The sequence below is a fragment of the Pelophylax lessonae genome, assembly GCF_965119305.1.
Source record: "Pelophylax lessonae genome assembly, chromosome: 4".
Classification (NCBI taxonomy): Eukaryota; Metazoa; Chordata; class Amphibia; order Anura; family Ranidae; genus Pelophylax; species Pelophylax lessonae.
In genome coordinates this window covers 673,171,776-673,196,105 of record NC_138771.1, presented here as the reverse complement: position 1 = coordinate 673,196,105, position 24,330 = coordinate 673,171,776, and the positions used below count along the sequence as shown (strand labels likewise).

At 45.7% G+C, this 24,330-nt stretch overlaps 2 protein-coding genes across 4 annotated transcripts in view; both read left to right on the top strand.

Moving 5' to 3' along the window:
- Positions 1-19,973, top strand: part of LOC309553400 (NACHT, LRR and PYD domains-containing protein 3-like) — a 1,231,344-nt gene extending 1,211,371 nt beyond the window's left edge. The window contains exons 8-10 of the mRNA XM_082254578.1: positions 1,239-1,415; positions 2,234-2,311; positions 19,763-19,973. Coding sequence (XP_082110704.1) covers positions 1,239-1,415; positions 2,234-2,276 — 220 coding nt within the window. The 3' untranslated portion in view covers positions 2,277-2,311; positions 19,763-19,973. The remainder of the gene's footprint in view (positions 1-1,238; positions 1,416-2,233; positions 2,312-19,762) is intronic.
- The window catches only part of LOC309553410 (phospholipid scramblase 1-like), an 814,575-nt gene that overhangs the window by 607,262 nt on the left and 182,983 nt on the right, over positions 1-24,330 (top strand). The window lies entirely within an intron of this gene.

Genomic DNA, 24,330 nt, shown 5'->3' with positions numbered 1-24,330 from the left:
CATTGAGAACTGTGATCCTATATAGAAGGATCACAGGAGCTCTGTGATTATTTCAGAGAGAAGAACAGTCAGCTGTGTTTACAACATCCACGCATCCTTCGCTCTCAGCGTGAAACAATCACGGCCTCCAGTCCCGTACATCGGCATCCCCCCTGCTTAGTGGGGGCGAGCGGCATGTGCTCGCACCCAGGAGCGCTCCCGTGAACCGTCGTTCAGGTACGGCAATTCATACAGCCGAGCCAGCCTGCCAGTATATATACAGCGAGCAGTCTGCAAGTGGTTAATTAATGCCAAAGCTCCAGCGCTGCAATGTGACATTAGTTTGATTCATATAAATTGGTATTAATAGACTTTATGTAAAGGACACAAAACTCCAGTGTTTCACTACAAAATGAATTGTGTTCAGAGTCCCCCACCTCCATGCTGATGAAATGTCCCCCCCAAGTTTTGGCCCCATATACAGTATAGGTGTCATGTGCTTGTCCCGCCTCTGGGGTGCACAATGGGCCCGGGGGACTTCCCACAAGATCAGCTGTCACATGTGTGGGGTCCCTTTAGGGGTCGGGTCCCTCCTGATTGGCTGGATATAGAACTCCAAACAAAACAAAAATGCCACCAAAAGTGAAGTCCGTCCTTCAAAACAATTGTCTCTTTATTTACAATAAATGCGCTGACAAGCAATAATATGTCAGCATATCAAGCAACCAATCAGGCAGTAGATAATATCACTCACCAGCACCACTTCCTGCTTCACTTCCAGACGGGAAATGACATCACCCGGCTCCGCCCGAGGGCCGATCGTCCAATTGATGGGTTGATCTGCTGACATATTATTATTGCTTGTCGGTGCGTTTAGCAATCCTCATGGATTTTGCTGCATGGAGACGCATGTGAAGTAGAAATGTCTTTATTTCCTATGTGGCCGCTTCCCATTGATGTGCCGCAGTTTAGTGTGAAAGGGAATCTATATGGAGCCATTCAAACCTCCAATGTGTGCGTTACCACGTACCCTGCAATGTACCCGCAACTCTGTAACTCCACACTAAGACTTTTCAGGTGGGTGACAACTTACCTCCATTTCACAGGGGAGGTCCAACCAATATTCCATGAAATCATCCATCCAAATGTCCCAACATTTCATTTTCTAATACTCCGCCCACTGATTATTCATTGGATGTCTCTACTTCTGCTCCTCCCTGGAGGAACATTTCACCTCTCTATCCTGCTTCTCCCTCCAGTATTGATGAATGTAGAGGGACATTACGGTGCTGTGATGATCTTTGCTCTGTTATCTCCACAAACCAAACTTTGACCAGACTGGAGATAACATTGGATAAAGATGAGAAGATGTCAGAGTCAGAAGTGAGACGTTGTTGTGAGGTCCTCCGGAATGCCGGCTTCTCTGTGGTTGATCGGTAAGATCTGTTATATTGGAGGTAACACACATACTAAGCCTTAGAATGTGAATAGTAAAATGGAGAGAACATTGGATGGTGATGAGATAATGGAAGGGGGACGTGGTTGGGAGGTCTTCTGACACCCGGGCTGCACTGTAATGAAGATGGAAGGACGGGGTGACAAACATTCTATACAATTTCTGTAGAAACCATTGGAGGTCTCTGTAGTTATACAGATAATGAGAGAGATGATGAGATTTCCCAGATGATGGAGAATTTATTACTCATTACAGATGGGGGGATGGGAAATCAGATCCACCACTAATAATCTCAGTCAGGTCCTACAATCTTCCACGAGGTTTTACCTTTACAGAAAAATATCCCCCCATCCCCGCTGTCCATCCAATGTGTCAGTATAACTGAGCCAATCACATGTGTGTTCTCACCCTGTACAGGAACAGAACACACTGATACAGTATATAGAGAGAGGGGGATACAGTATATAGAGAGGGGGATACAGTATATAGAGAGAGGGGGATACAGTATATAGAGAGAGGGGGGATACGATATATAGAGGGAGGGGGATACTGTATATAGAGAGAGGGGGATACAGTATATAGAGGGAGGAGGATACGATATATAGAGGTAGGGGAATACAGTATATAGAGAGAGAGGGATACAGTATATAGAGAGAGGGGGATACAGTATATACAGAGAGAGGGATACGGTATATAGAGAGGGGGATACAGTATACAGAGCACATTTCAAGCTCTCCCTTTTCCATCATTAGAGGAATGTTTCCTCCTCTAACACTCTCATTTTATTCTTCTATGAAGGGATGAAGGACTCTGGAAAGTATCTATAGAGAGAAGAAGATAAGAAAACGGTGTGTGGGAGCCCCTCCCCCTCTGCAGGTAATACACGGATCCTGAGATGAAGAGAATGTACAGAATGGAATGATATCAGAGTAAAGTGATATGAACTCTCAGTTTTATTTCCTCTTTCTGATCCTTATATATAGAATTCCAGTAAGAGAAATCTTTGTGTTCTTTTCCTCTTCTAAATGGGGTCATTTCTGCTCAGTATTGTACACTTCCTGTGTTGCTGTGTGACCAGCGCCCCCTTCACAGCGCTGATCTGAAAGGGACACCCGTACATGCGCGCTCCCATCTATTCTACTACAAGCCTGCAGGGAAACGCTGACTGCGCCACACACACAGGTGCCCAGGGATTGGTTCATCCTTACAGCTCCGCCTCCATTGTCATCTGATTGATGGGGAATCCCCGCCTCTGCCCCACCGACTCTATGAGTGACAGCCCCCGAGCTCTCAGAGCTGCATGTGGATTGGCTCTTGGATGATGTTCTGTGACAACGGCACAAGGACCAAACATTGCAACAAACTTTATTCCTACAAGACACCGACTTATTGTGTCACCAATTACTGACAATAGATTTTACTGATTACATTTTCATTGGAAAAAAATGTTTTATTTCAGCCATTACCACCCAGCATTGTGTGTCACCCATCCCCCCGCCTCATTGTGTGTCACCCATCCCCCAACAGCATTGTGTATCACCCATCCCCCCCACAGCATTGTGTGTCACCCATCCCCCCCACAGCATTGCGTGTCACCCATCCCCCACAGCATTGCGTATCACCCATCCCCCCCACAGCATTGTGTGTCACCCATCCCCCCACAGCATTGCGTGTCACCCATCCCCCAACAGCATTGCGTGTCACCCATCCCCCCCACAGCATTGCTTGTCACCCATCCCCCCCACAGCATTGCGTGTCACCCATCCCCCCCACAGCATTGTGTGTCACCCATCCCCCGCAGCATTGCGTGTCACCCATCCCAACACAGCATTGCGTGTCACCCATCCCCCATAGCATTGCGTTTCACCCATCCACCCACAGCATTGTGTGTCACCCATCCTCCCCCACAGCATTGTGTGTCACCCATCCTCCCCCACAGCATTGTGTGTCACCCATCCTCCCCCACAGCATTGTGTGTCACCCATCCTCCCCCACAGCATTGTGTGTCACCCACCCCCCCACAGCATTGCGTGTCACCCATCCCCCCACAGCATTGCATGTCACCCATCCCCCCACAGCATTGCATGTCACCCATCCCCCCCACAGGATTATGTGTCCCCCATCCCCTCTGGATGGAAAATAAGTTTTGCACCTGAGCAAGCCTTACTACTCTGCAGCTGGTGGTGTGCTACTGGCAGATGTGCTGCAAGGACCTGGGACTTCCTGCGCTATACCATCATCCCTGTCAGTGGAGGTTGCTGAGAGGTCATGAGGTATAGCGGGGGTAGACCGGAAAGGGGAGGAGTGAGGAGGGGCAGAATTGTGTTCCTTTTGTGTGACTTTCAGGTACTCTTACCAATGGGCTGAGTGGTGGGAGGTTAAAAGCCTTGTCAAGTATGTGGTACCCAATGGCGGGTGTTTTTCCCACACTTGAGGCAAAGTTTTCAAATTGCAACAATGCAATCAGCTGCAGATGTGTAAAAAAGGCCCAGACAGCTGAGCTGTGGGAAGTGGGCCAAGAGATAACAACTCCACAATCTGGGGGAATAGGGTGACTGCTCTCTACTCTTCCATGATGGCTGCCTCGTTGGGGTTGTGCCTCACCCTCAATTTCCTCCTCTGCTATATCCGGTACCCAAGTCACTGCAGTGACCTCATCATCATCATCATCTCCTCATCCTCATCATCACTGGAGGCAACTTGGGAATAGGCTGAGGCTGGAGGGAGCTGGACTGCCAATTTGTGTACCAATGTTCTCCCCTCTCTGTAGGCTCATGTTCCTACCTTCTTCATCCTCAGAACCAACATCCGAATCAAGTCATGGCTGTACATTATCAAGGAGCAAGTGGCTGACGCTGTGTTCAACTAACTCAGCTGACTCCTCCATGCCTGATGCAGGAGTAGCTGTGGACAAGGAGGCAGAATAAGCCACTCTGGCAGCTGCAGTGAACTGCACACTAGTCTCTGCTTGGGTGACGGAGGATGAGGAGGATGAGGATGGTTTAATAAGCCAGTCCACCACCTTCTCTGCATGCTGTGTCTGGATAGCACAGGCGACATCACTAAACAGAGGAAATGATGCCCTGCCTGAGGACCGACCACATCCACCTTTATCTGTGGGCACATATGCTGCCGACCCCCTCACAGTGCCATGGGAATGTCTGCCTCTTATTTGCCTCCCAGCCATGATGGGGGAGGGGGTTATTACCCAAATTTAATAGAAACTGGGAAATGGGTGATTGGATGCATTTTATGGAATGAAAAGTGGCGTTTGGTGCTCTTTAAATTGAGGACTGCAACTGACAGAAATGTAAAAACTATCAAAAATAAAAAAGGGGGAAAACACCAAAATCACAGTCAGAGAAACTGCGGCTGACTTATTAAACAAAAGGGGGGGCAGGCTGGGGACAATAAAACAAACCAAAAATACAGCACTAAATGTTTTGTAATGCTGTGGTAAAAACTGTACAACACTGACACACTACACTATACTATCACACAACACTGACACTACACTATACTGACACTACACTATACTAACACACTACACTATACTGACACACTACATTATACTAACACACAACACCGACACACTACACTACACTGACACTATACTGACACACTACACTGACACACTACACTATACTAACACACTACACCAACACACTACACTGACACTACACTATACCAACACACTACACTGACACACTACACTATACTGACACACAACACTGACACACTACACTGCACTATACTAACACACTACACTGACCCTACACTATACTGACCCTACACTATACTGACACACTACACTATACTGACACACTACACTGACGCTACACTATACTAACACACTACACTGACACACTACAGTATACTGACACACTACACTGACACTACACTATACTAAAACACTACACTGATGCTACACTATACTAATACACTACACTGACACACTACACTGACCCTGCACTATACTGACATGCTACACTGACACTACACTGACATTACACTATGCTAACACACTACACTGACACTACACTATACTAACACACTACACTGACGCTACACTATACTAACACACTACACTGACACTACACTACACTAACACACTACACTATACTAACACACTACACTGACACACTACACCGACACTACACTATACTAACACACTATACTGACCCTACACTATACTGACACACTACTCTATACTGACACAGTACACTGACTCTACACTATACTGACACACTACACTATACTGACACACTACACTGACACTACACTATACTAACACAGTACACTGGCAATACACTTTACTAACACACTAAACTGATGCTACACTATACTTGCACACTACACTGACATTACCCTATACTGACACACTACACTGGCACTACACTATACTAACACACTACACTAACAATACACTTTACTAATAGGGTTGAGCGGACACCTAGATGTCCGTGTTCGACGGGTTCGGCCGAACTTTAAAAAAAAGTCCGGGTCCGTGTCCCGGACTTTTACCGAACTTTTCCCGGACACCGAACCCCATTGAAGTCAATGGGGACCCGAACTTTAAGGCACTAAAATGGCTCTAAAACACCAAAGGAAAGGGCTAGAGTGCTGCAAATGGCAGCAAAACGTAATTAAGAGCATGGCAAGTGCTCTGCAAACAAATGTGGATAGGGAAATAACTTAAAACAACAAAAAAAAACAGAAAAATAAAACAATGTTCTTCTTCATCTCTGAAGGACGAGGCCCATATGGAGTAGGAGGGAGGTTGAGGTGGTGGTGGATGTGGCGGTGACATAGGCGTGCGCACAGGGTGTGCTGGGTGTGCCTGGGCACACCCTAATCACCTAGGGCACATAGCATTGCCAGTGAGGAGATGGGAAAGATCTCCCTGGGACCTGCTCTGCTCTATTTCTCCTTGCCTACAGGTACATGGCCCCGATACATTACTCTCCCTGCTGGCAAACACATGCATGTGTATTTCAACTTTGGGGTGCACACCTTAATGCAATAGGCTGCGCACACCTATGGGCGGTGTAGGTGGAAGCGGCGGTGGAGGAGGACCAGGGCCGGATTAACAGCATCATGGGCTTGGTGCTGAGGATTTTGAAGGGCCTTAAGGGCCGTGCCTTGCCATGCACCCAGAGGAGGAAGGGTGCAGCCATGCATGCCTAATTCAACATGGGATGCTGTCTCTGAAGCCCATAAACACATCCATGCATCGCCAACTGTCCCTCCTTGTCCGGCCTTCACGCTGTGTGGGGAGGTTCTGAGGGTGCTGCCTGGGGAAGCGAGCATAGAAGCCAGACTTCTGTGTTTACAAGTGACAGAAGAGCGGTAACAGTGAATATGGCCAACCCGGGGCCTATATAAAAGGTAGGGGCCTGGAGCTGCAGCTCCAATAGCCCCTACATTAATCTGGCCCTGAGGAGGAGGACGAGGTAGCCAACACTGCTTCTTTTCAAAAATTTTAAATGAGGGTACACCCCAAAAGAGTGAGAAAGAGCAAAAATGGAACAATGGGTGGGTAAGGTCGGTATCCATTGCTATTCTGCATAAGGTACGGAAAAGTCCCGTGGGATCCATGCCTGGTTCATTTTAATGAACGTGAGCTTGTCCACATTGTCTCTGGACAGGCGGCTGCGCTTGTCTGTTATAACGCCCCCAGCCGTGCTAAATACCCGTTCAGATAATACACTGGCTGCAGGGCACGCCAGCACCTCCAAGGCGTAAAGGGCAAGCTCAGGCCATGTGCCCAATTTGGAGACCCAGAAGTTGAAGGGGGCAGACCCGTCATTCACTACATGTAGGCGTGTGCACACATACTGCTCCACCATGTTGGTAAAATGCTGCCTCCTGCTAAGACGTTCCATCTGAGCTGCTGGTGCTGCTGTTTGTTGTGGCGTGCTGACAAAGCTTTTCCACATTTCGGCCATGCTAACCCTGCCTTCTGAGGTGCTGGCGGTGCCCTGGTTGCGTTGGCGACCTCCTCCTCCTCCTCCTCTGCCTTGTGCTTCCACTGTGGCCCCGCTGTCAGATGGGAATGCCAGCAGCATGGCGTCTACCAGCGTGCGCTTGTACTCGCGCATCTTGCGATCGCGCTCCAGTGAGTGAATTAAGGACGGTACGTTGTCCTTGTAACGGGGATCCAGCAGCGTGGCCACCCAGTAATCAGCACAAGTTAGAATGTGGGCAACTCGGCGGTCGTTGTGGAGACACTGCAGCATGTAATCGCTCATGTGTGCCAGGCTGCCCAGAGGCAACGAAAGGCTGTCCTCTGTGGGAGGTGTATCGTCCGTGTCCTCTGTATCCCCCCAGCCACGCACCAGTGATGGCCATGAGCTGGCCTGGGTGCCACCCTGCTGTGAACATGGTTCCATCTCCTCCTCCAGCTCCTCCTCCTCCTCATCCTCCTCATCCTCCAGAACTGTGCCCCTGCTGGACAATTGCGTCCCTGGCGTTTGCGTGTGCAGGAACCCACCCTCGGAGCCCCTTGCGAATGACTGCCCTGAAAGCCTTGGAAATGTTACCTCTTCATCCTCCTCCTCCTCCTCATCCTGTGCCACATCCTCTTCCATCATCGCCCGAATTGTTTTTTCAAGGAGGCATAGAAGTGGGATAGTTAAGCTGAGAACGGCGTCATTGCCACTGGCCATGTTGGTGGAGTACTCAAAACAGCGTAACAAGGCACACAGGTCTCGCATGGAGGCCCAGTTAAATTAAATAGCGGAATAGAAAATATGATCCAAAAAAAGTGTATGTATATCACACGTACACAACCACACTAGGCCCCAATTACTATTGTTTGTACCCCTAAAAGGCTAGATGAGGAGTAGGGGGGGTATGGAACAGGCAGCACCCTCAAACCTTCAGAAGTATGAGATGAACCCCAACAACTTGGAAAGGTGGATCTCTCTCACACGTACCAACACAGACTATCCCCCAATTTAACTGATCCCCAAAGGTTTTTGATTAAATAGCGGAATAGAAAATATGATCCAAAAAAAGTGTATGTATATCACACGTACACAACCACACTAGGCCCCAATTACTATTGTTTGTACCCCTAAAAGGCTAGGAGTAGGGGGAGTATGGAACAGGCAGCACCCTCAAACCTTCAGAAGTATGAGATGAACCCCAACAACTTGGAAAGGTGGATCTCTCTCACACGTACCAACACAGACTATCCCCCAATTTAACTGATCCCCAAAGGTTTTTGATTAAATAGCGGAATAGAAAATATGATCCAAAAAAAGTGTATGTATATCACACGTACACAACCACACTAGGCCCCAATTACTATTGTTTGTACCCCTAAAAGGCTAGATGAGGAGTAGGGGGGGTATGGAACAGGCAGCACCCTCAAATCTTCAGAAGTATGAGATGAACCCCAAAAACTTGGAAAGGTGGATCTCTCTCACACGTACCAACACAGACTATCCCCCAATTTAACTGATCCCCAAAGGTTTTTGATTAAATAGCGGAATAGAAAATATGATCCAAAAAAAGTGTATGTATATCACACGTACACAACCACACTAGGCCCCAATTACTATTGTTTGTACCCCTAAAAGGCTAGGAGTAGGGGGAGTATGGAACAGGCAGCACCCTCAAACCTTCAGAAGTATGAGATGAACCCCAACAACTTGGAAAGGTGGATCTCTCTCACACGTACCAACACAGACTATCCCCCAATTTAACTGATCCCCAAAGGTTTTTGATTAAATAGCGGAATAGAAAATATGATCCAAAAAAAGTGTATGTATATCACACGTACACAACCACACTAGGCCCCAATTACTATTGTTTGTACCCCTAAAAGGCTAGATGAGGAGTAGGGGGGGTATGGAACAGGCAGCACCCTCAAATCTTCAGAAGTATGAGATGAACCCCAAAAACTTGGAAAGGTGGATCTCTCTCACACGTACCAACACAGACTATCCCCCAATTTAACTGATCCCCAAAGGTTTTTGATTAAATAGCGGAATAGAAAATATGATCCAAAAAAAGTGTATGTATATCACACGTACACAACCACACTAGGCCCCAATTACTATTGTTTGTACCCCTAAAAGGCTAGATGAGGAGTAGGGGGGGTATGGAACAGGCAGCACCCTCAAACCTTCAGAAGTATGAGATGAACCCCAACAACTTGGAAAGGTGGATCTCTCTCACACGTACCAACACAGACTATCCCCCAATTTAACTGATCCCCAAAGGTTTTTGATTAAATAGCGGAATAGAAAATATGATCCCAAAAAAGTGTATGTATATCACACGTACACAACCACACTAGGCCCCAATTACTATTGTTTGTACCCCTAAAAGGCTAGGAGTAGGGGGAGTATGGAACAGGCAGCACCCTCAAACCTTCAGAAGTATGAGATGAACCCCAACAACTTGGAAAGGTGGATCTCTCTCACACGTACCAACACAGACTATCCCCCAATTTAACTGATCCCCAAAGGTTTTTGATTAAATAGCGGAATAGAAAATATGATCCAAAAAAAGTGTATGTATATCACACGTACACAACCACACTAGGCCCCAATTACTATTGTTTGTACCCCTAAAAGGCTAGATGAGGAGTAGGGGGGGTATGGAACAGGCAGCACCCTCAAACCTTCAGAAGTATGAGATGAACCCCAACAACTTGGAAAGGTGGATCTCTCTCACACGTACCAACACAGACTATCCCCCAATTTAACTGATCCCCAAAGGTTTTTGATTAAATAGCGGAATAGAAAATATGATCCAAAAAAAGTGTATGTATATCACACGTACACAACCACACTAGGCCCCAATTACTATTGTTTGTACCCCTAAAAGGCTAGGAGTAGGGGGAGTATGGAACAGGCAGCACCCTCAAACCTTCAGAAGTATGAGATGAACCCCAACAACTTGGAAAGGTGGATCTCTCTCACACGTACCAACACAGACTATCCCCCAATTTAACTGATCCCCAAAGGTTTTTGATTAAATAGCGGAATAGAAAATATGATCCAAAAAAAGTGTATGTATATCACACGTACACAACCACACTAGGCCCCAATTACTATTGTTTGTACCCCTAAAAGGCTAGATGAGGAGTAGGGGGGGTATGGAACAGGCAGCACCCTCAAATCTTCAGAAGTATGAGATGAACCCCAAAAACTTGGAAAGGTGGATCTCTCTCACACGTACCAACACAGACTATCCCCCAATTTAACTGATCCCCAAAGGTTTTTGATTAAATAGCGGAATAGAAAATATGATCCAAAAAAAGTGTATGTATATCACACGTACACAACCACACTAGGCCCCAATTACTATTGTTTGTACCCCTAAAAGGCTAGATGAGGAGTAGGGGGGGTATGGAACAGGCAGCACCCTCAAACCTTCAGAAGTATGAGATGAACCCCAACAACTTGGAAAGGTGGATCTCTCTCACACGTACCAACACAGACTATCCCCCAATTTAACTGATCCCCAAAGGTTTTTGATTAAATAGCGGAATAGAAAATATGATCCAAAAAAAGTGTATGTATATCACACGTACACAACCACACTAGGCCCCAATTACTATTGTTTGTACCCCTAAAAGGCTAGATGAGGAGTAGGGGGGGTATGGAACAGGCAGCACCCTCAAACCTTCAGAAGTATGAGATGAACCCCAACAACTTGGAAAGGTGGATCTCTCTCACACGTACCAACACAGACTATCCCCCAATTTAACTGATCCCCAAAGGTTTTTGATTAAATAGCGGAATAGAAAATATGATCCAAAAAAAGTGTATGTATATCACACGTACACAACCACACTAGGCCCCAATTACTATTGTTTGTACCCCTAAAAGGCTAGATGAGGAGTAGGGGGAGTATGGAACAGGCAGCACCCTCAAATCTTCAGAAGTATGAGATTGTGTTCACTGTACCCCACAAAGATTGAGTTCACTGCACCCCACAATGATTGTGTTCACTGCACCCCACAAAGATTGTGTTCACTGCACCTCACAAAGATTGTGTTCACTGTACCCCCCAAAGATTGTGTTCACTGCACCCCACAAAGATTCTGTTCACTGTACCCCACAAAGATTGTGTTCACTGCACCCTAAAAGGATGTTGTTCACTGCACCCCACAAAGATTGTGTTCACTGCACCCTAAAAGGATGTTGTTCACTGCACCACAAAAAGATTGTGTTCACTGTACCCCAAAAAGATTGTGTTCACTGTACCCCCCCAAAGATTGTGTTCACTGCACCCCACAAAGATTGTGTTCACTGCACCCCAAAAAGATTGTGTTCACTGTACCCCCCCAAAGATTGTGTTCACTGCACCCCACAAAGATTGTGTTCACTGCACCCCAAAAAGATTGTGTTCACTGTACCCCCCAAAGATTGTGTTCACTGCACCCCAAAAAGATTGTGTTCACTGTACCCCCCAAAGATTGTGTTCACTGCACCCCACAAAGATTCTGTTCACTGTACCCCACAAAGATTGTGTTCACTGCACCCCAAAAAGATTGTGTTCACTGTACCCCCCAAAGATTGTGTTCACTGAACCCCACAAAGATTCTGTTCACTGCACCCCACAAAGGATTTTGTTCACTGCACCCCAAAAAGATTGTGTTCACTGCACCCCAAAAAGGATTTTGATCACTGCATCCCAAAAAGGATGTTGTCCACTGCACCCCAAAAATGATTTTGTTCACTCCACCCCAAAAAGATTGTGTTCACTGCACCCCACAAAGATTGTGTTCACTGCACCCCAAAAAGATTGTGTTCACTGTACCCCCCAAAGATTGTGTTCACTGCACCCCACAAAGATTCTGTTCACTGTACCCCACAAAGATTGTGTTCACTGCACCCCAAAAAGATTGTGTTCACTGCACCCCAAAAAGGATGTTGTTCACTGCACCCCAAAAAGGATGTTGTTCACTCCACCCCAAAAAGATTGTGTTCACTGCACCCCACAAAGATTGTGTTCACTGCACCCCAAAAAGATTGTGTTCACTGCACCCCAAAAATGATTTTGTTCACTGCACCCCAAAAAGGATTTTGTTCACTGCACCCCAAAAAGGATGGTGTTCACTGCACCCCAAAAAGATTGTGTTCACTGCACCCCACAAAGGATTTTGTTCACTGCACCCCAAAAAGATTGTGTTCACTGCACCCCAAAAAGGATGTTGTTCACTGCACCCCAAAAAGGATTTTGTTCACTGCACCCCAAAAAGATTGTGTTCACTGCACCCCACAAAGGATTTTGTTCACTGCACCCCACAAAGATTGTGTTCACTGCACACCAAAAAGGATTGTGTTCACTGCACCCCAAAAAGATTTTGTTCACTGCACCCCAAAAAGATTGTGTTCACTGCAGCCCAAAAAGATTGTGTTCACTGCAGCCCAAAAAGATTGTGTTCACTGCAGCCCAAAAAGATTGTGTTCACTGCAGCTCACACACAGAAAAATGGATGTGGATCACTGACACCTGCCTATCTCCAATCCCACACCACACAGCAATATCGATTGTAGTTTGTAGAACACAGTTTCCCTAAAATTCAGCAGACTCTGTCCCTAACAGGATTGAGAAGAGATCGTAGATCAGGATTGAGTGCAGATTCACCCCACCCCCCACACAGCAATATCGATTGTAGTTTGTAGAAGACACTGACCCTATAATTCAGCAGACTCTATCCCTAAAATGCCTACAACTCGCCCTGCCTAAACACTCCGACCTGTCCCTCAATTCTATCCGGACACAAATGGTTTTTTCCTGCCTATCTTTCCCTAATCAGCAGCCAGCACATTGATGTGTGCTCTGTCCCTTAGCTAAGCAGCAGAATGACGCTGCTGCGGCGGCTGCCTCGAACTTATAAAGACTTGGTCACATGCTTCAGACGGCCAATCACAGCTACTAAGACATTTGCAGGCATGGCTGGGATGGCTTAAGGCACACCAGTTAAACGATTGTTGATTGGCTGTTGAAAGCCCGCCATGAAAAGAGCGCCAAAGCATGCAAAACCCGGAAATAAAACGACCGAACACGGATTTTTACCCGAACATACAGTAAAGTGTCCGTGTCCGTGTTCGGGTAAAAAAAATCCAATTATTCGGTACGAACACGAATAATACAGTCCGTGTTCGCTCAACACTATTTACTAACACACTACACTGGCAATATACTATACTAACACACTACACTGACGCTACACTATACTAACACACTACACTGACACTACACTATACTAACACACTACACCGATGAAAAGATATGTCTACTTCTTCAGCATAGGTCTGACATAACACCCTACACTGACACTACACTATACTAACACACTACACTGACACACTATACTAACACACTACACTGATAGTACACTATACAGACACACTACAGTGACAGTACACTATACCAGCACACTACACTATACTGAGCCACTACACTGACACCACTATATACTAGCACACTACACTGACACTACACTATATTGACACACTACACTGCACTATACTGACACACTACGCTTATACTACTCTATACTAACACTTCACTATACTGACACATTGCACTGACAATACACTATACCGACACACTACACTGACACTACACTGTACTGACACACTCTACTGACACTACACTATACCAACACACTACACTCACACTACTCTATACGCGCACTATACTGACACTACACTGACAGTAAACTATACTGACGCATTATTATGTTGACACTATACATAGATTACTCTGACACTACACTATACTGACACAATACACTGACACTACACTATACTGACACACTGTATGTTGGTGTGAGTCTTGCGCTGTCTGGAGGATGTGTGCGTGAAGGACCCCTTAGTGCTGCGTGTACCGATTCTGTAAACCATACAGCATAGAATATATAATGAAGGGGGGAGGGGTACCGCGCTTCAGGGGAGTGGTGTAAGTCAATGTTGAATAAATAAATTAAAATTAAAACACTATAAATCGATATTCAATTATTTGTGATGGTGCTCAATTCAAAATCTCTCCAAGTGCTCAGTGTGTCTCTGAGATATTCAATAAATATTCATCAATAGATATATAGGAATCTCTACTTATGAATATACATATAAAGTGCAACAGTGCTGTTGAAATTAATGAAGAAGGATTTAAAATATAAAAATAAATTTCACTATTAATTCATGTGACAGTAAAATGCTCAGTGCTCCATCTATACACAGATGAGTGATGCACTCTCAACACCAGTGCTTTCAGTCCTTATAAGGGGCTTAACGTGTCCCAAATAGCACAGTAAAAAACGTGCCCTTCTTATTTCAGGTGTTGAACCTCCACCTAACACCGAGTGGAACTACGGGGTGCTTCTCTGCGCCTTTCACCACTCAGGGTGTGCTAACCGCTCACCTCAGGTTATAAAGTAATGCGCCTCTTTGTCAGCCTTAACTGAATGGATCAGGGTATACGTCCTCCAGAGATCCCACGAATCTCAAAGGAGATTTGTGGGATCTCTGGAGGACGTATACCCTGATCCATTCAGTTAAGGCTGACCACCATCCCCTGAGCATATAACAAGGAAGGAGAGGAGAGGATTGCCATATCCATATAACAAAGAGGCGCATTACTTTATAACCTGAAGTGAGCGGTTAGCACACCCTGAGGGGTGAAAGGCACAGAGAAGCACCCCGTAGTTTCACACGGTGTTAGGTGGAGGTTCAACACCTGAAATAAGAAGGACACGTTTTTTACTGTGCTATTTGGGACACGTTAAGCACCTTATAAGGACTGAAAGCACTGGATGTTGAGAGTACATCATTCACCTGTGTATAGATTGAGCACTTTACTGTCACATGAATTAATAGTGAAATTATTTTTATATTTTAAATCCTTCTTCATTAATTTCTACAGCACTGTATCACTTTATATGTATATTCATAAGTAGAGATTCCTATATATCTATTGATGAATATTTATTGAATATCTCAGCGACACATTTGAGCACCATCACAAATAATTGAATATCAATTTATAGTGTTTTAATTTTAATTTATTTATTCAACATTGACTTACAACACTCCCCTGAAGCGCGGTACCCCTCCCCCCTTCATTATATACTGACACACTACACTATACTAACACACTACACTGACACTACACTATACTGACACACTACACTGACACTACACTATACTAACACACTATACTCACACTATACTGACACACTATACTATATTAACACATTACACTGACAGTACACTATACTGACACAAAATACTCACACACTATACTAACAATACACTAACACTTCACTATACTGACACACTACACTGACTGTACTGTACACTAACACTCTACACTCAGAGTCACAATAAGTGAACACACTAACTCGCTAGTAGAAAACTGAGCCCTGCTCTATCTATCTCCACTCCAACACTGCAAAGGCTTTCTATGAGAAGGAACCATTTATAGTGTGGGGTGGGACTATGAGCACTGAGCCCTGATTGGAGAAAGTCATTATCACTTTGTCCAATCAGGGCTCTGCTAATTGCGTTAAACTTTTGTTCGGCTCAACTGCTTGCCCATCTCTAGTGCTGATCAGTCCCAGATCCGGCTTCTCCTCTCTATAAATCTGGATTTCATCCTAAAAGAAAATAATAAAATCCCCCCTGGCTGTTCCAGGGATGGGAATGGGGCCAACCTTCAATATTCTGAATACATTCGTCTCCTCGGTCAGCTCTGCTTCTCATATTGGGATCTGCAGATCTTCATCAGGTCGATTGACCCCAATTCGTCTGTGGATGGAAAGTAGCCAAATGACTGATATGAGCGAGTCCCTGTGTAAAATGGAATGATATACACTTCACACTCACATATATATGTATTGATGAAACATTTAATGGAATTGTGACGGTTCGCAGCGTCACTGACAGTGAAAATTGTAGGTTTGGACTGCTTCATTTGGTCAGACTTGCAACAGATGCATATCATCAGCCCAAACACCTGTCTTCCACGCATTGTAAATCATGCTGATTTGCTCACCTATTGTTTACGGCGGGTTCTCAGTATTTACATTATGATATGTGTATTTGTATCTTGTTTTAGCTTTGGTGCCAGCAGCCTATTCTTCCAGGCTGGCTTAAGTGTAATGAGTTAATTAGCATGTAAATTGGGATTAGCCCTGAGTCAGCTGTACCTCGTTAGCGATTCATTGTGGGGTGTTTTGGGTAAATATTCATGTAGTGACCGACCTACTTCTAAAGTGTATAAAAGTCTGTTTCTTTTTTAATAAAGGAGTTAGTTGTTTCCAGTATACAAACTGTAAGGCTAGTTTTGTATGACGGCGGCTGGATTTTGATATACATGTTCATGACTGCGAGGAAGCCGTATACTGACGGAAGACCACAAGTACAGTGTGGGTCTGAGGTTCCGTTACATTGGTGGCAAGCGGTGGGATGCTTCCTCCAGTCTGGAACATCCAAACCTCTACTGGGATCCAAGGTCCGGGGAGCAGAAGAGGAGAGGTACAGATATCAGTTGCCATGGAAGAGGAATTCGGAAGGAGGTTGCGAGAGATGCGGATACAGTACAGGAGACCAGTGTCAGAGAAGGTCCTGCTGGGATGGCATGATTCAATCTGCTTGGAACTCTGGGAGGAAGCGCTAGCCTGTGAGCAGCGACACCTGGGAAAAATCCTCCCCTCCTTCCAGAAAAGGTACTGGTCGCAGTATGAAGTGCGAATGGTGTTTTTGGGGAGAGAACCGCATAAGGAATGGAAAGCTGAGTTAAGCAGGCTGATCCAGGCGGAGATACGGTTGGATGAGAGCTATAGAGCCCTCCGCTGGTATGTAACCCAAGTGTGTCCATGGACAGCAGATGACAGCCCAACGGAAGGCTTTTGCTACGGCGGCCTGGGGCTGTTATTAGAGAGGCTGTCTGAGGACCCCGACTTTGGGAGCGATTTGGAGTGGCGTTTAGTTGAAATCTTGGAATACAGAGAACAGATGCTGAATGTCTTGGAAGTGCACTGGGCACTGGAAGAGTTGGAATTTCTAGCCAATCAGGAATGGGAGCTGGAGATCGCCTACAGACGGCTGCTAGACTCTTCTCAGTGCCGGGCCTGGGCTCCCCTTCCGTGGGAATATCCAGAAGTACCAGATGACAGTCCAGAAATCCTGACTGAAGAATTGACAATGTGGCACAGTAATACTGTGCTTTCCTCACCTGCACCCACGGTTTTGGATGCGGAGGTCTTATGGCGGATGCAGCAAGTGCTGACTCACCTTGACAAACCTGTTTCTGCACAGGACGAGCTTGGATGGAGGAATGCATCTGATCAGCAGCTGGATAAAGGTATGGGAGAAGAGGAAGCCATCTTTATTCCCCAAACACAGATCACAGATTTATTTAACTTTCCATTGGAGGATGATATGGAAGATAAATCACCCGCCAAAGTGTTGGCACTGGGCCCAAGTGCCACCAGCCCCTGCCCTGAACTTTCAGCAATACCCGAGGTTGGGGATTTAATAGACTTTTCTGTTGGAGGAGGAACCTCCCAGTGAGTCTACAGCAGAAGAAAGGGCATCAAGGCATAGCAATGCTGACCTCTGCCTGCAACAATTGGTGACTCAGGAAGATGTGTGCAAGGCCACTGACTTTACCGTTTACTTTCCTGCAGAACAGCTGGCATCAGGGCCCAACATCACTGAGCTCTACCCAACACCAACAGCAGCTTCAGCCTCCCTGAGAGAAGAGGCAGCTGACATTTCTGCTACACCACTGACAGGGACATGCGATTTCCTGCCAGCAGCATCTGTGGAGTTACAAGAAATTTCTCCAGCTGAAGCGCTGACAACTGGACAGAGGGTCCAAGACCTCTGCCCCACACCTGTGGCAGTTCCAGAGGCCCAGGGTGAGAAAGTGGTGATCCCTCCCCAGCAGCAGATCAGGCTCCAGAGGGGGAAGAGAGAGGAGGTTGTCATTACAGATTACATGGAGTCCCCAGCAGAAGTGCTGGCAACAGAGCAGAGTGCGGCTGGCCTCTGCCCTCAATGTACAAAAGATGGAGTTTCTGTGATAGTGGATGGGACTGCGGTCTCCACCTTTATATCCCAGGGATGCTTGGCAGTAGGCCCAGGTCCCCAACAGCATGAGGGAGTGAACCCAGCCACCCTGTTTTCTCTCCAGCAGCTGAAAGAACTCCCGGGAGAAGGGCCAGTCCAGGTTTATCCACAGCAGCGGGTATGTTCTACGAGAGAGGCAGAGGTTGGCTGGGTGAGTAATGCTCCTTTTGAGACAATTTGCTTGGGATACTGTGTGGCTATAGACATTGGGGGGCTGGAACTACAGACTACCGTCAAAGTCAGCCCATTTGGTGTCCCCTCCTGTGTTAGTCTCCATCCAGAAGGGGAGAGATGTGACGGGAGTCACTTTGGTTGGGGGGCCCGTGGAACACAGCTTACCTTAGAGAGGTTGGGAAATAACTCTCTTAACCCCCTAGGAAATTCTTATGTGTAAGTCACCCTGTGTCTATTAGGGACACAGGGTGCCCAAGAAGCCCAGTTTGGCCGGCCCAAACCAGACTTTCACAGATTAATTGGCTACGAGAGCTCCATGCACCTTGCCAGGACAAACTTACAAACTATGTGGAACTTTGTCAAGGAAGCTGCCATGATGGATTGACTCTTTGGGACTTATTACCCGACTAACCGACTGGTTTGTCTACCTTTGGGGGGAAGATATGTGACGGTTCGCAGCGTCACTAACAGTGAAAAAACTATGTGACAGATAAATTGATGGTTTGGACTGCTTCAGTTGGTCAGACTTGTAACAGATGCATGTCATCAGCTCAAACACCTGTCTACCACACATTGGAAATTATGCTGATTTGCTCACCTATTGTTTACGGCGGGTTTTCAGTATTTACATTATGATATGTATATTTGTATCTTGTTTTAGCTTTGGTGCCAGCAGTCTGTTCTTCCAGGCTGGCTTAAGTGTAATGAGTTAATTGGCATGTTAATTGGGATTAGCCGTGAGTCAGCTATACCTCGTTAGCTATTCATTGTGTGATACTTTGGGTAAATATTCATGTAGTGACCGACCTACTTCTAAAGTGTATAAAAGTCTGTTTCTTTTTTAATAAAGGAGTTAGTTGTTTCCAGTATACAAACTGTAAGGCTAGTTTTGTATGACGGTGGCTGGGATTTGATATCTATGTTCATGACTACGAGGGAGCCGTATACTGACGGAAGACCACAAGTACAGTGTGGGTCTGAGGTTCCGTTACAGGAATGTATACAATGTAATATCTCGGTGTAATTGTACAATTATCTCTTGTAGACTGCCAGAGATTTGTCTAGTGATCGTGTCCCGGTGTTGGGTCTGCTGGACCCCTTCCATGTATAGAGGATGTACTCACTGACACCTTTGATTTCACTGCAATCCTCTAAAGGAAACTCTTCTAATTTTCATGGATATAATGGTCGGCCTTCCATTGTGAATTCTCTGATCTCCACTCTGTGGGATTCCGCACTTTCCAATATTATCAATACTTACTGATGATGATGATGATCAGACTCCTTCATGGCGGGAAAAAAAAATTTCTAATGTGTCTCATCGATAAAAGCTGCCTGGAATAATCACCAATACAGCCACAGAGACTGCATCTTCCTCTTATTGCTGTCCTACTCTCCATCCTCTCTCTGCTCTCCCTGCACTCTCTCTCGCCTCTCCCTGAACTCTCTCTCTCTTCTCCCTGCACTCTCTCCTCTCCTTGCCCTGCACTCTCTCCTCTCCTTGCCCTGCACTCTCTCTCCTCTCCCTCTCCTCTCCCTGCTCTCTCTCCCTCTCCCTGCACTCTCTCTCCCTGCACTCTCTCTCTCTCTCTCCTCTCCCTGCACTCTCTCTCTCCCTCTCCATGCACTCTATCCTCTCCATGCACTCTCTCTCTCTCCTCTCCCTGCACTCTCTCTCTCTCCCTCTCCCTGCACTCTCTCCTATCCATGCACTCTCTCTCTCTCCCTCTCCCTGCACTCTATCTCTCTCCTCCCTGCACACTCTCTCTCTCCTCTCCCTGCACTTTCTCTCTCTCTCCCTGCACTCTCTCTCTCTCTCCTCTCCCTGCACTCTCTCTCTCCTTGCACTCTCTCTCCTCTCCCTGCTTCTTGGATATAATACAGTGATGCGGCTCTATCTAACATATACGGCGTTATCGGCTACCAGTGTCTCTCTCTGCTTGCTGCAACTCTCTGCAATTTCTTTATCCATTTTGCTGACATTATCTTGTTTTTAATACTTTATTATCTTTACTTCTGTGAACTCACCAATCTCTGCTGTGCATGGCTATCTGTTACTAATATTTCATTGTGCAGAGTCCGTCCAGCAGCTTTGCCTTTCACTGCCAACTTGCTGCTATTTTTAATCACATGATTTATTATATCATTTAAATGGATTTATCCATGGGTTGTTCTGATTACACTTCATGTCTGGTATATTGTATATGAGGTTCCTGCATTATTCCCTGGATGTTTTAATCACATGAATCATTAACCAAAGGGACGCGGTGATCCAGATTGACTATTAGGCTAACAATATTGTTACCTAGTTATTGGAAGGTGTTATTCTCTATATACTTTTACCCCATTGAGGTTTATTATTCTGTCATCAATAAAGTTTTGTATTTTTTACGGGGCAGATGCTCAGCACCAGTGGCGGCTGGTGCTTAATTTACTTGGGGGTGGGGGCAGCCCACAGCCCCCCCCAGCCAGCCAAACACATAACCCCCCATTGCTCGATCGATCACCTGTCAGGCCCCCCACCAGCCCTGCACTTACCCCATGCAGGTGGCGTCTTCACCCCTGCATCTCCTCTGGTGTCCTGGCAGTCGATTCTCCTCCCAGCCAATCAGGAGTTAGGACTCGTGGCCAATCGGGTCTTAGGACTCCCGGCCAATTGGGACTCAGGACCCCCTTCCTGATTGGCTGTAAGGATAAACAGGGAGATATTAGCGAATATTAATTTGCTTATGTCACACAACTGGGTGGGCTTTGGGCGCAGTGCTCTGTGCCCCGAGCCCACCCTTTTTTAAGCCAATTAGAGCCTCCAGCTTTAATCGTGTGCTTCTAAGAAAGAAAAAAAAAGACCCATTGGAATCCATGCACCTGGCTCCCTGCATGTACAGTGCCTTGCTAAAGTATTCCACATTTCAGGCTTCAAATATAAAAGATATAAAACTGTAATCTTTTTGTGAAGAATCAACAACAAGTGGGACACAATCATGAAGTGGAACAAAATTAATTGGATATTTCAAACTTTTTTAACAAATAAAAAACTGGAAAACTATTATTGGTATTACTGGAATACAAAATTATTCAGCCCCTTTACTTTCAGTGCAGCAAACTCTCTCCAGAAGTTCAGTGAGGATCTCTGAATGATCCAATGTTGACCTAAATGATTAATGATGATAAATAGAATCCACCTGTGCGTAATCAAGTCTCCGTATAAATGCACCTGCACTGTGATAGTCTCAGAGGTCCGTTTAAAGCGCAGAGAGCATCATGAAGAACAAGGAACACACCAGGCAGGTCCGAGATACTGTTGTGGAGAAGTTTAAAGCCGGATTTGGATACAAAAAAGATTTCCCAAGCTTTAAATATCCCAAGGAGCACTGTGCAAGCGATATTGTGAAATGGAAGGAGTATCAGACCACTGCAAATCTACGAAGACTTGCCGTCCCTCTAAACTTTCAGCTCATACAAGGAGAAGACTGATCAGAGATGCAGCCAAGAGGCCCATGATCACTCTGGATGAACTGCAGAGATCTACAGCTGAGGTGGGAGACTCTGTCCATAGGACAACAATGCGTCGTATATTGCACAAATCTGGCCTTTATGGAAGAGTGGCAAGAAGAAAGCCATTTCTTAAAGATATCCATAAAAAGTGTTGTTTAAAGTTTGCCACAAGCCACCTGGGAGACACCAAACATGTGGAAGAAGGTGCTCTGGTCAGATGAAACCAAAATCCAACTTTTTGGCAACAATGCAAAACGTTATGTTTGGCATAAAAGCAACGCAGCTCATCACCCTGAACACACCATCCCCACTGTCAAACATGGTGGTGGCAGCATCATGGTTGGGGCCTGCTTTTCTTCAGCAGGGACAGGGAAGATGGTTAAAATTGATGGGAAGATGGATGGAGCCAAATACAGGACCATTCTGGAAGAAAACCTGATGGAGTCTGCAAAAGACCTGAGACTGGGACAGAGATTTGTCTTCCAACAAGACAATGATCCAAAACATAAAGCAAAATCTACAATGGAATGGTTCACAAATAAACATATCCAGGTGTTAGAATGGCCAAGTCAAAGTCCAGACTTGAATCCAATCGAGAATCTGTGGAAAGAACTGAAAACTGCTGTTCACAAACGCTCTCCATCCAACCTCACTCTCAGCTTTGGGCAGCAGAACAGACAAGCTAGAAACTAAACATGATGAATGAACCCTCGCATACAATGAGCTCAGCAGAGAACATGAGGCTCTGAGCTCTACAGTCTCCCTACTTCAATCATAAATTGAAGACTTGGATAATAGAAATAGGAGAAATAACCCGAGACTCCGAGGGATTCCGGAATCATATACAGATCTGATACCCACAGCAAATCGCCTATTTAAATCACCCCAATTTTTTTCAAAAAGCACTTAATCATATTCCCCTTTTTTCCCTCTAAATGTAGGAGTTGCCATCTTTATACACAACTCCTTCCTTTTTGAGATTCAGGATATAAATAAAGACAAAGAAAGTAGATTCCTAATTTTTAACCACTTAAGCCCCGGAAGATTTTACCCCCTTCCTGACCAGGGCCTATTTTGCGATTCGGCACTGCGTGACTTTAACGGACAATTGCGCGGTCGTGCGACGCTGTACCTAAACGAATTTGACGTCCTTTTTTCCCCACAAACAGAGCTTTCTTTTGGTGGTATTTGATCACCTGTGCGATTTTTTAATCATGCGCTATAAACAAAAAAAGAGCGTCAATTTTGCAAAAATAATAATATTTTTCACTTTTTTTATATGAAATTCCCCCCAAAAAAAATGTAAAAATCAAAATTTAACATTTTTGTCCAATTTGTTTTATGCTACATATGTTTGGTAAAAAAAAAAAAAATTGCAAAAAGCGTATTTTGATTGGTTTGCGCAAAAGTTATCGCGTTTACTAACAAAGGGAAAGATTTTTGTAATTTTTGTTGTTTTGTTTTTTAACGCGTAATGGTGGCAATCTGCGATTTTTTTTTTTTTGCGGTACTGCAACATTGCGGCGGACAGATCGGACCCTTGACTGACATTTTTGACACTTTTGGGGTTACCAGTGACATTTCTACAGTAATCAGTGCTATACATATGCACTGTTACTGTAAAACACTGGCAGTGAAGGGGTTAACTTTTTTTGAGAGGGAGGGGTGGTGTGTGTCCCTAGGGGCGTGATTCTAACTGTGATTGGCTGTGGCTTTAGCTGTAGGAACAGTGATCAACGGTCCTGCATAGCAGAACCGTATGATCACTGTTTCTACACAGGGGAGAATGACAGGCGGCTTGTTTACATTAGCCGCCTGCCTTTCTCCCTCTCCACTGACGATCGCCGAGTGACCGGCGGACATCGGGTCCGCCGGTCACACGTGCGGGGGGGGGGGGTCTGTGACTGCGCGGGAGCGGGAGTGCGCCTCTGGCGGCGCGCACTCTCTCTCCAGAGCCTCACAGGCTAGTGACGTATATATACACGTCACTTTGCCTGTGAGGGGCTGACCGCCGCAGTATATGTACTTGCGGCGGTCGGCAAGTGGTTAAAGGTCGTGTTTTGGGGCGTGAACTTACAATTGCAAACATCTATGCCCCTAATAAGTCCTCATCATTTT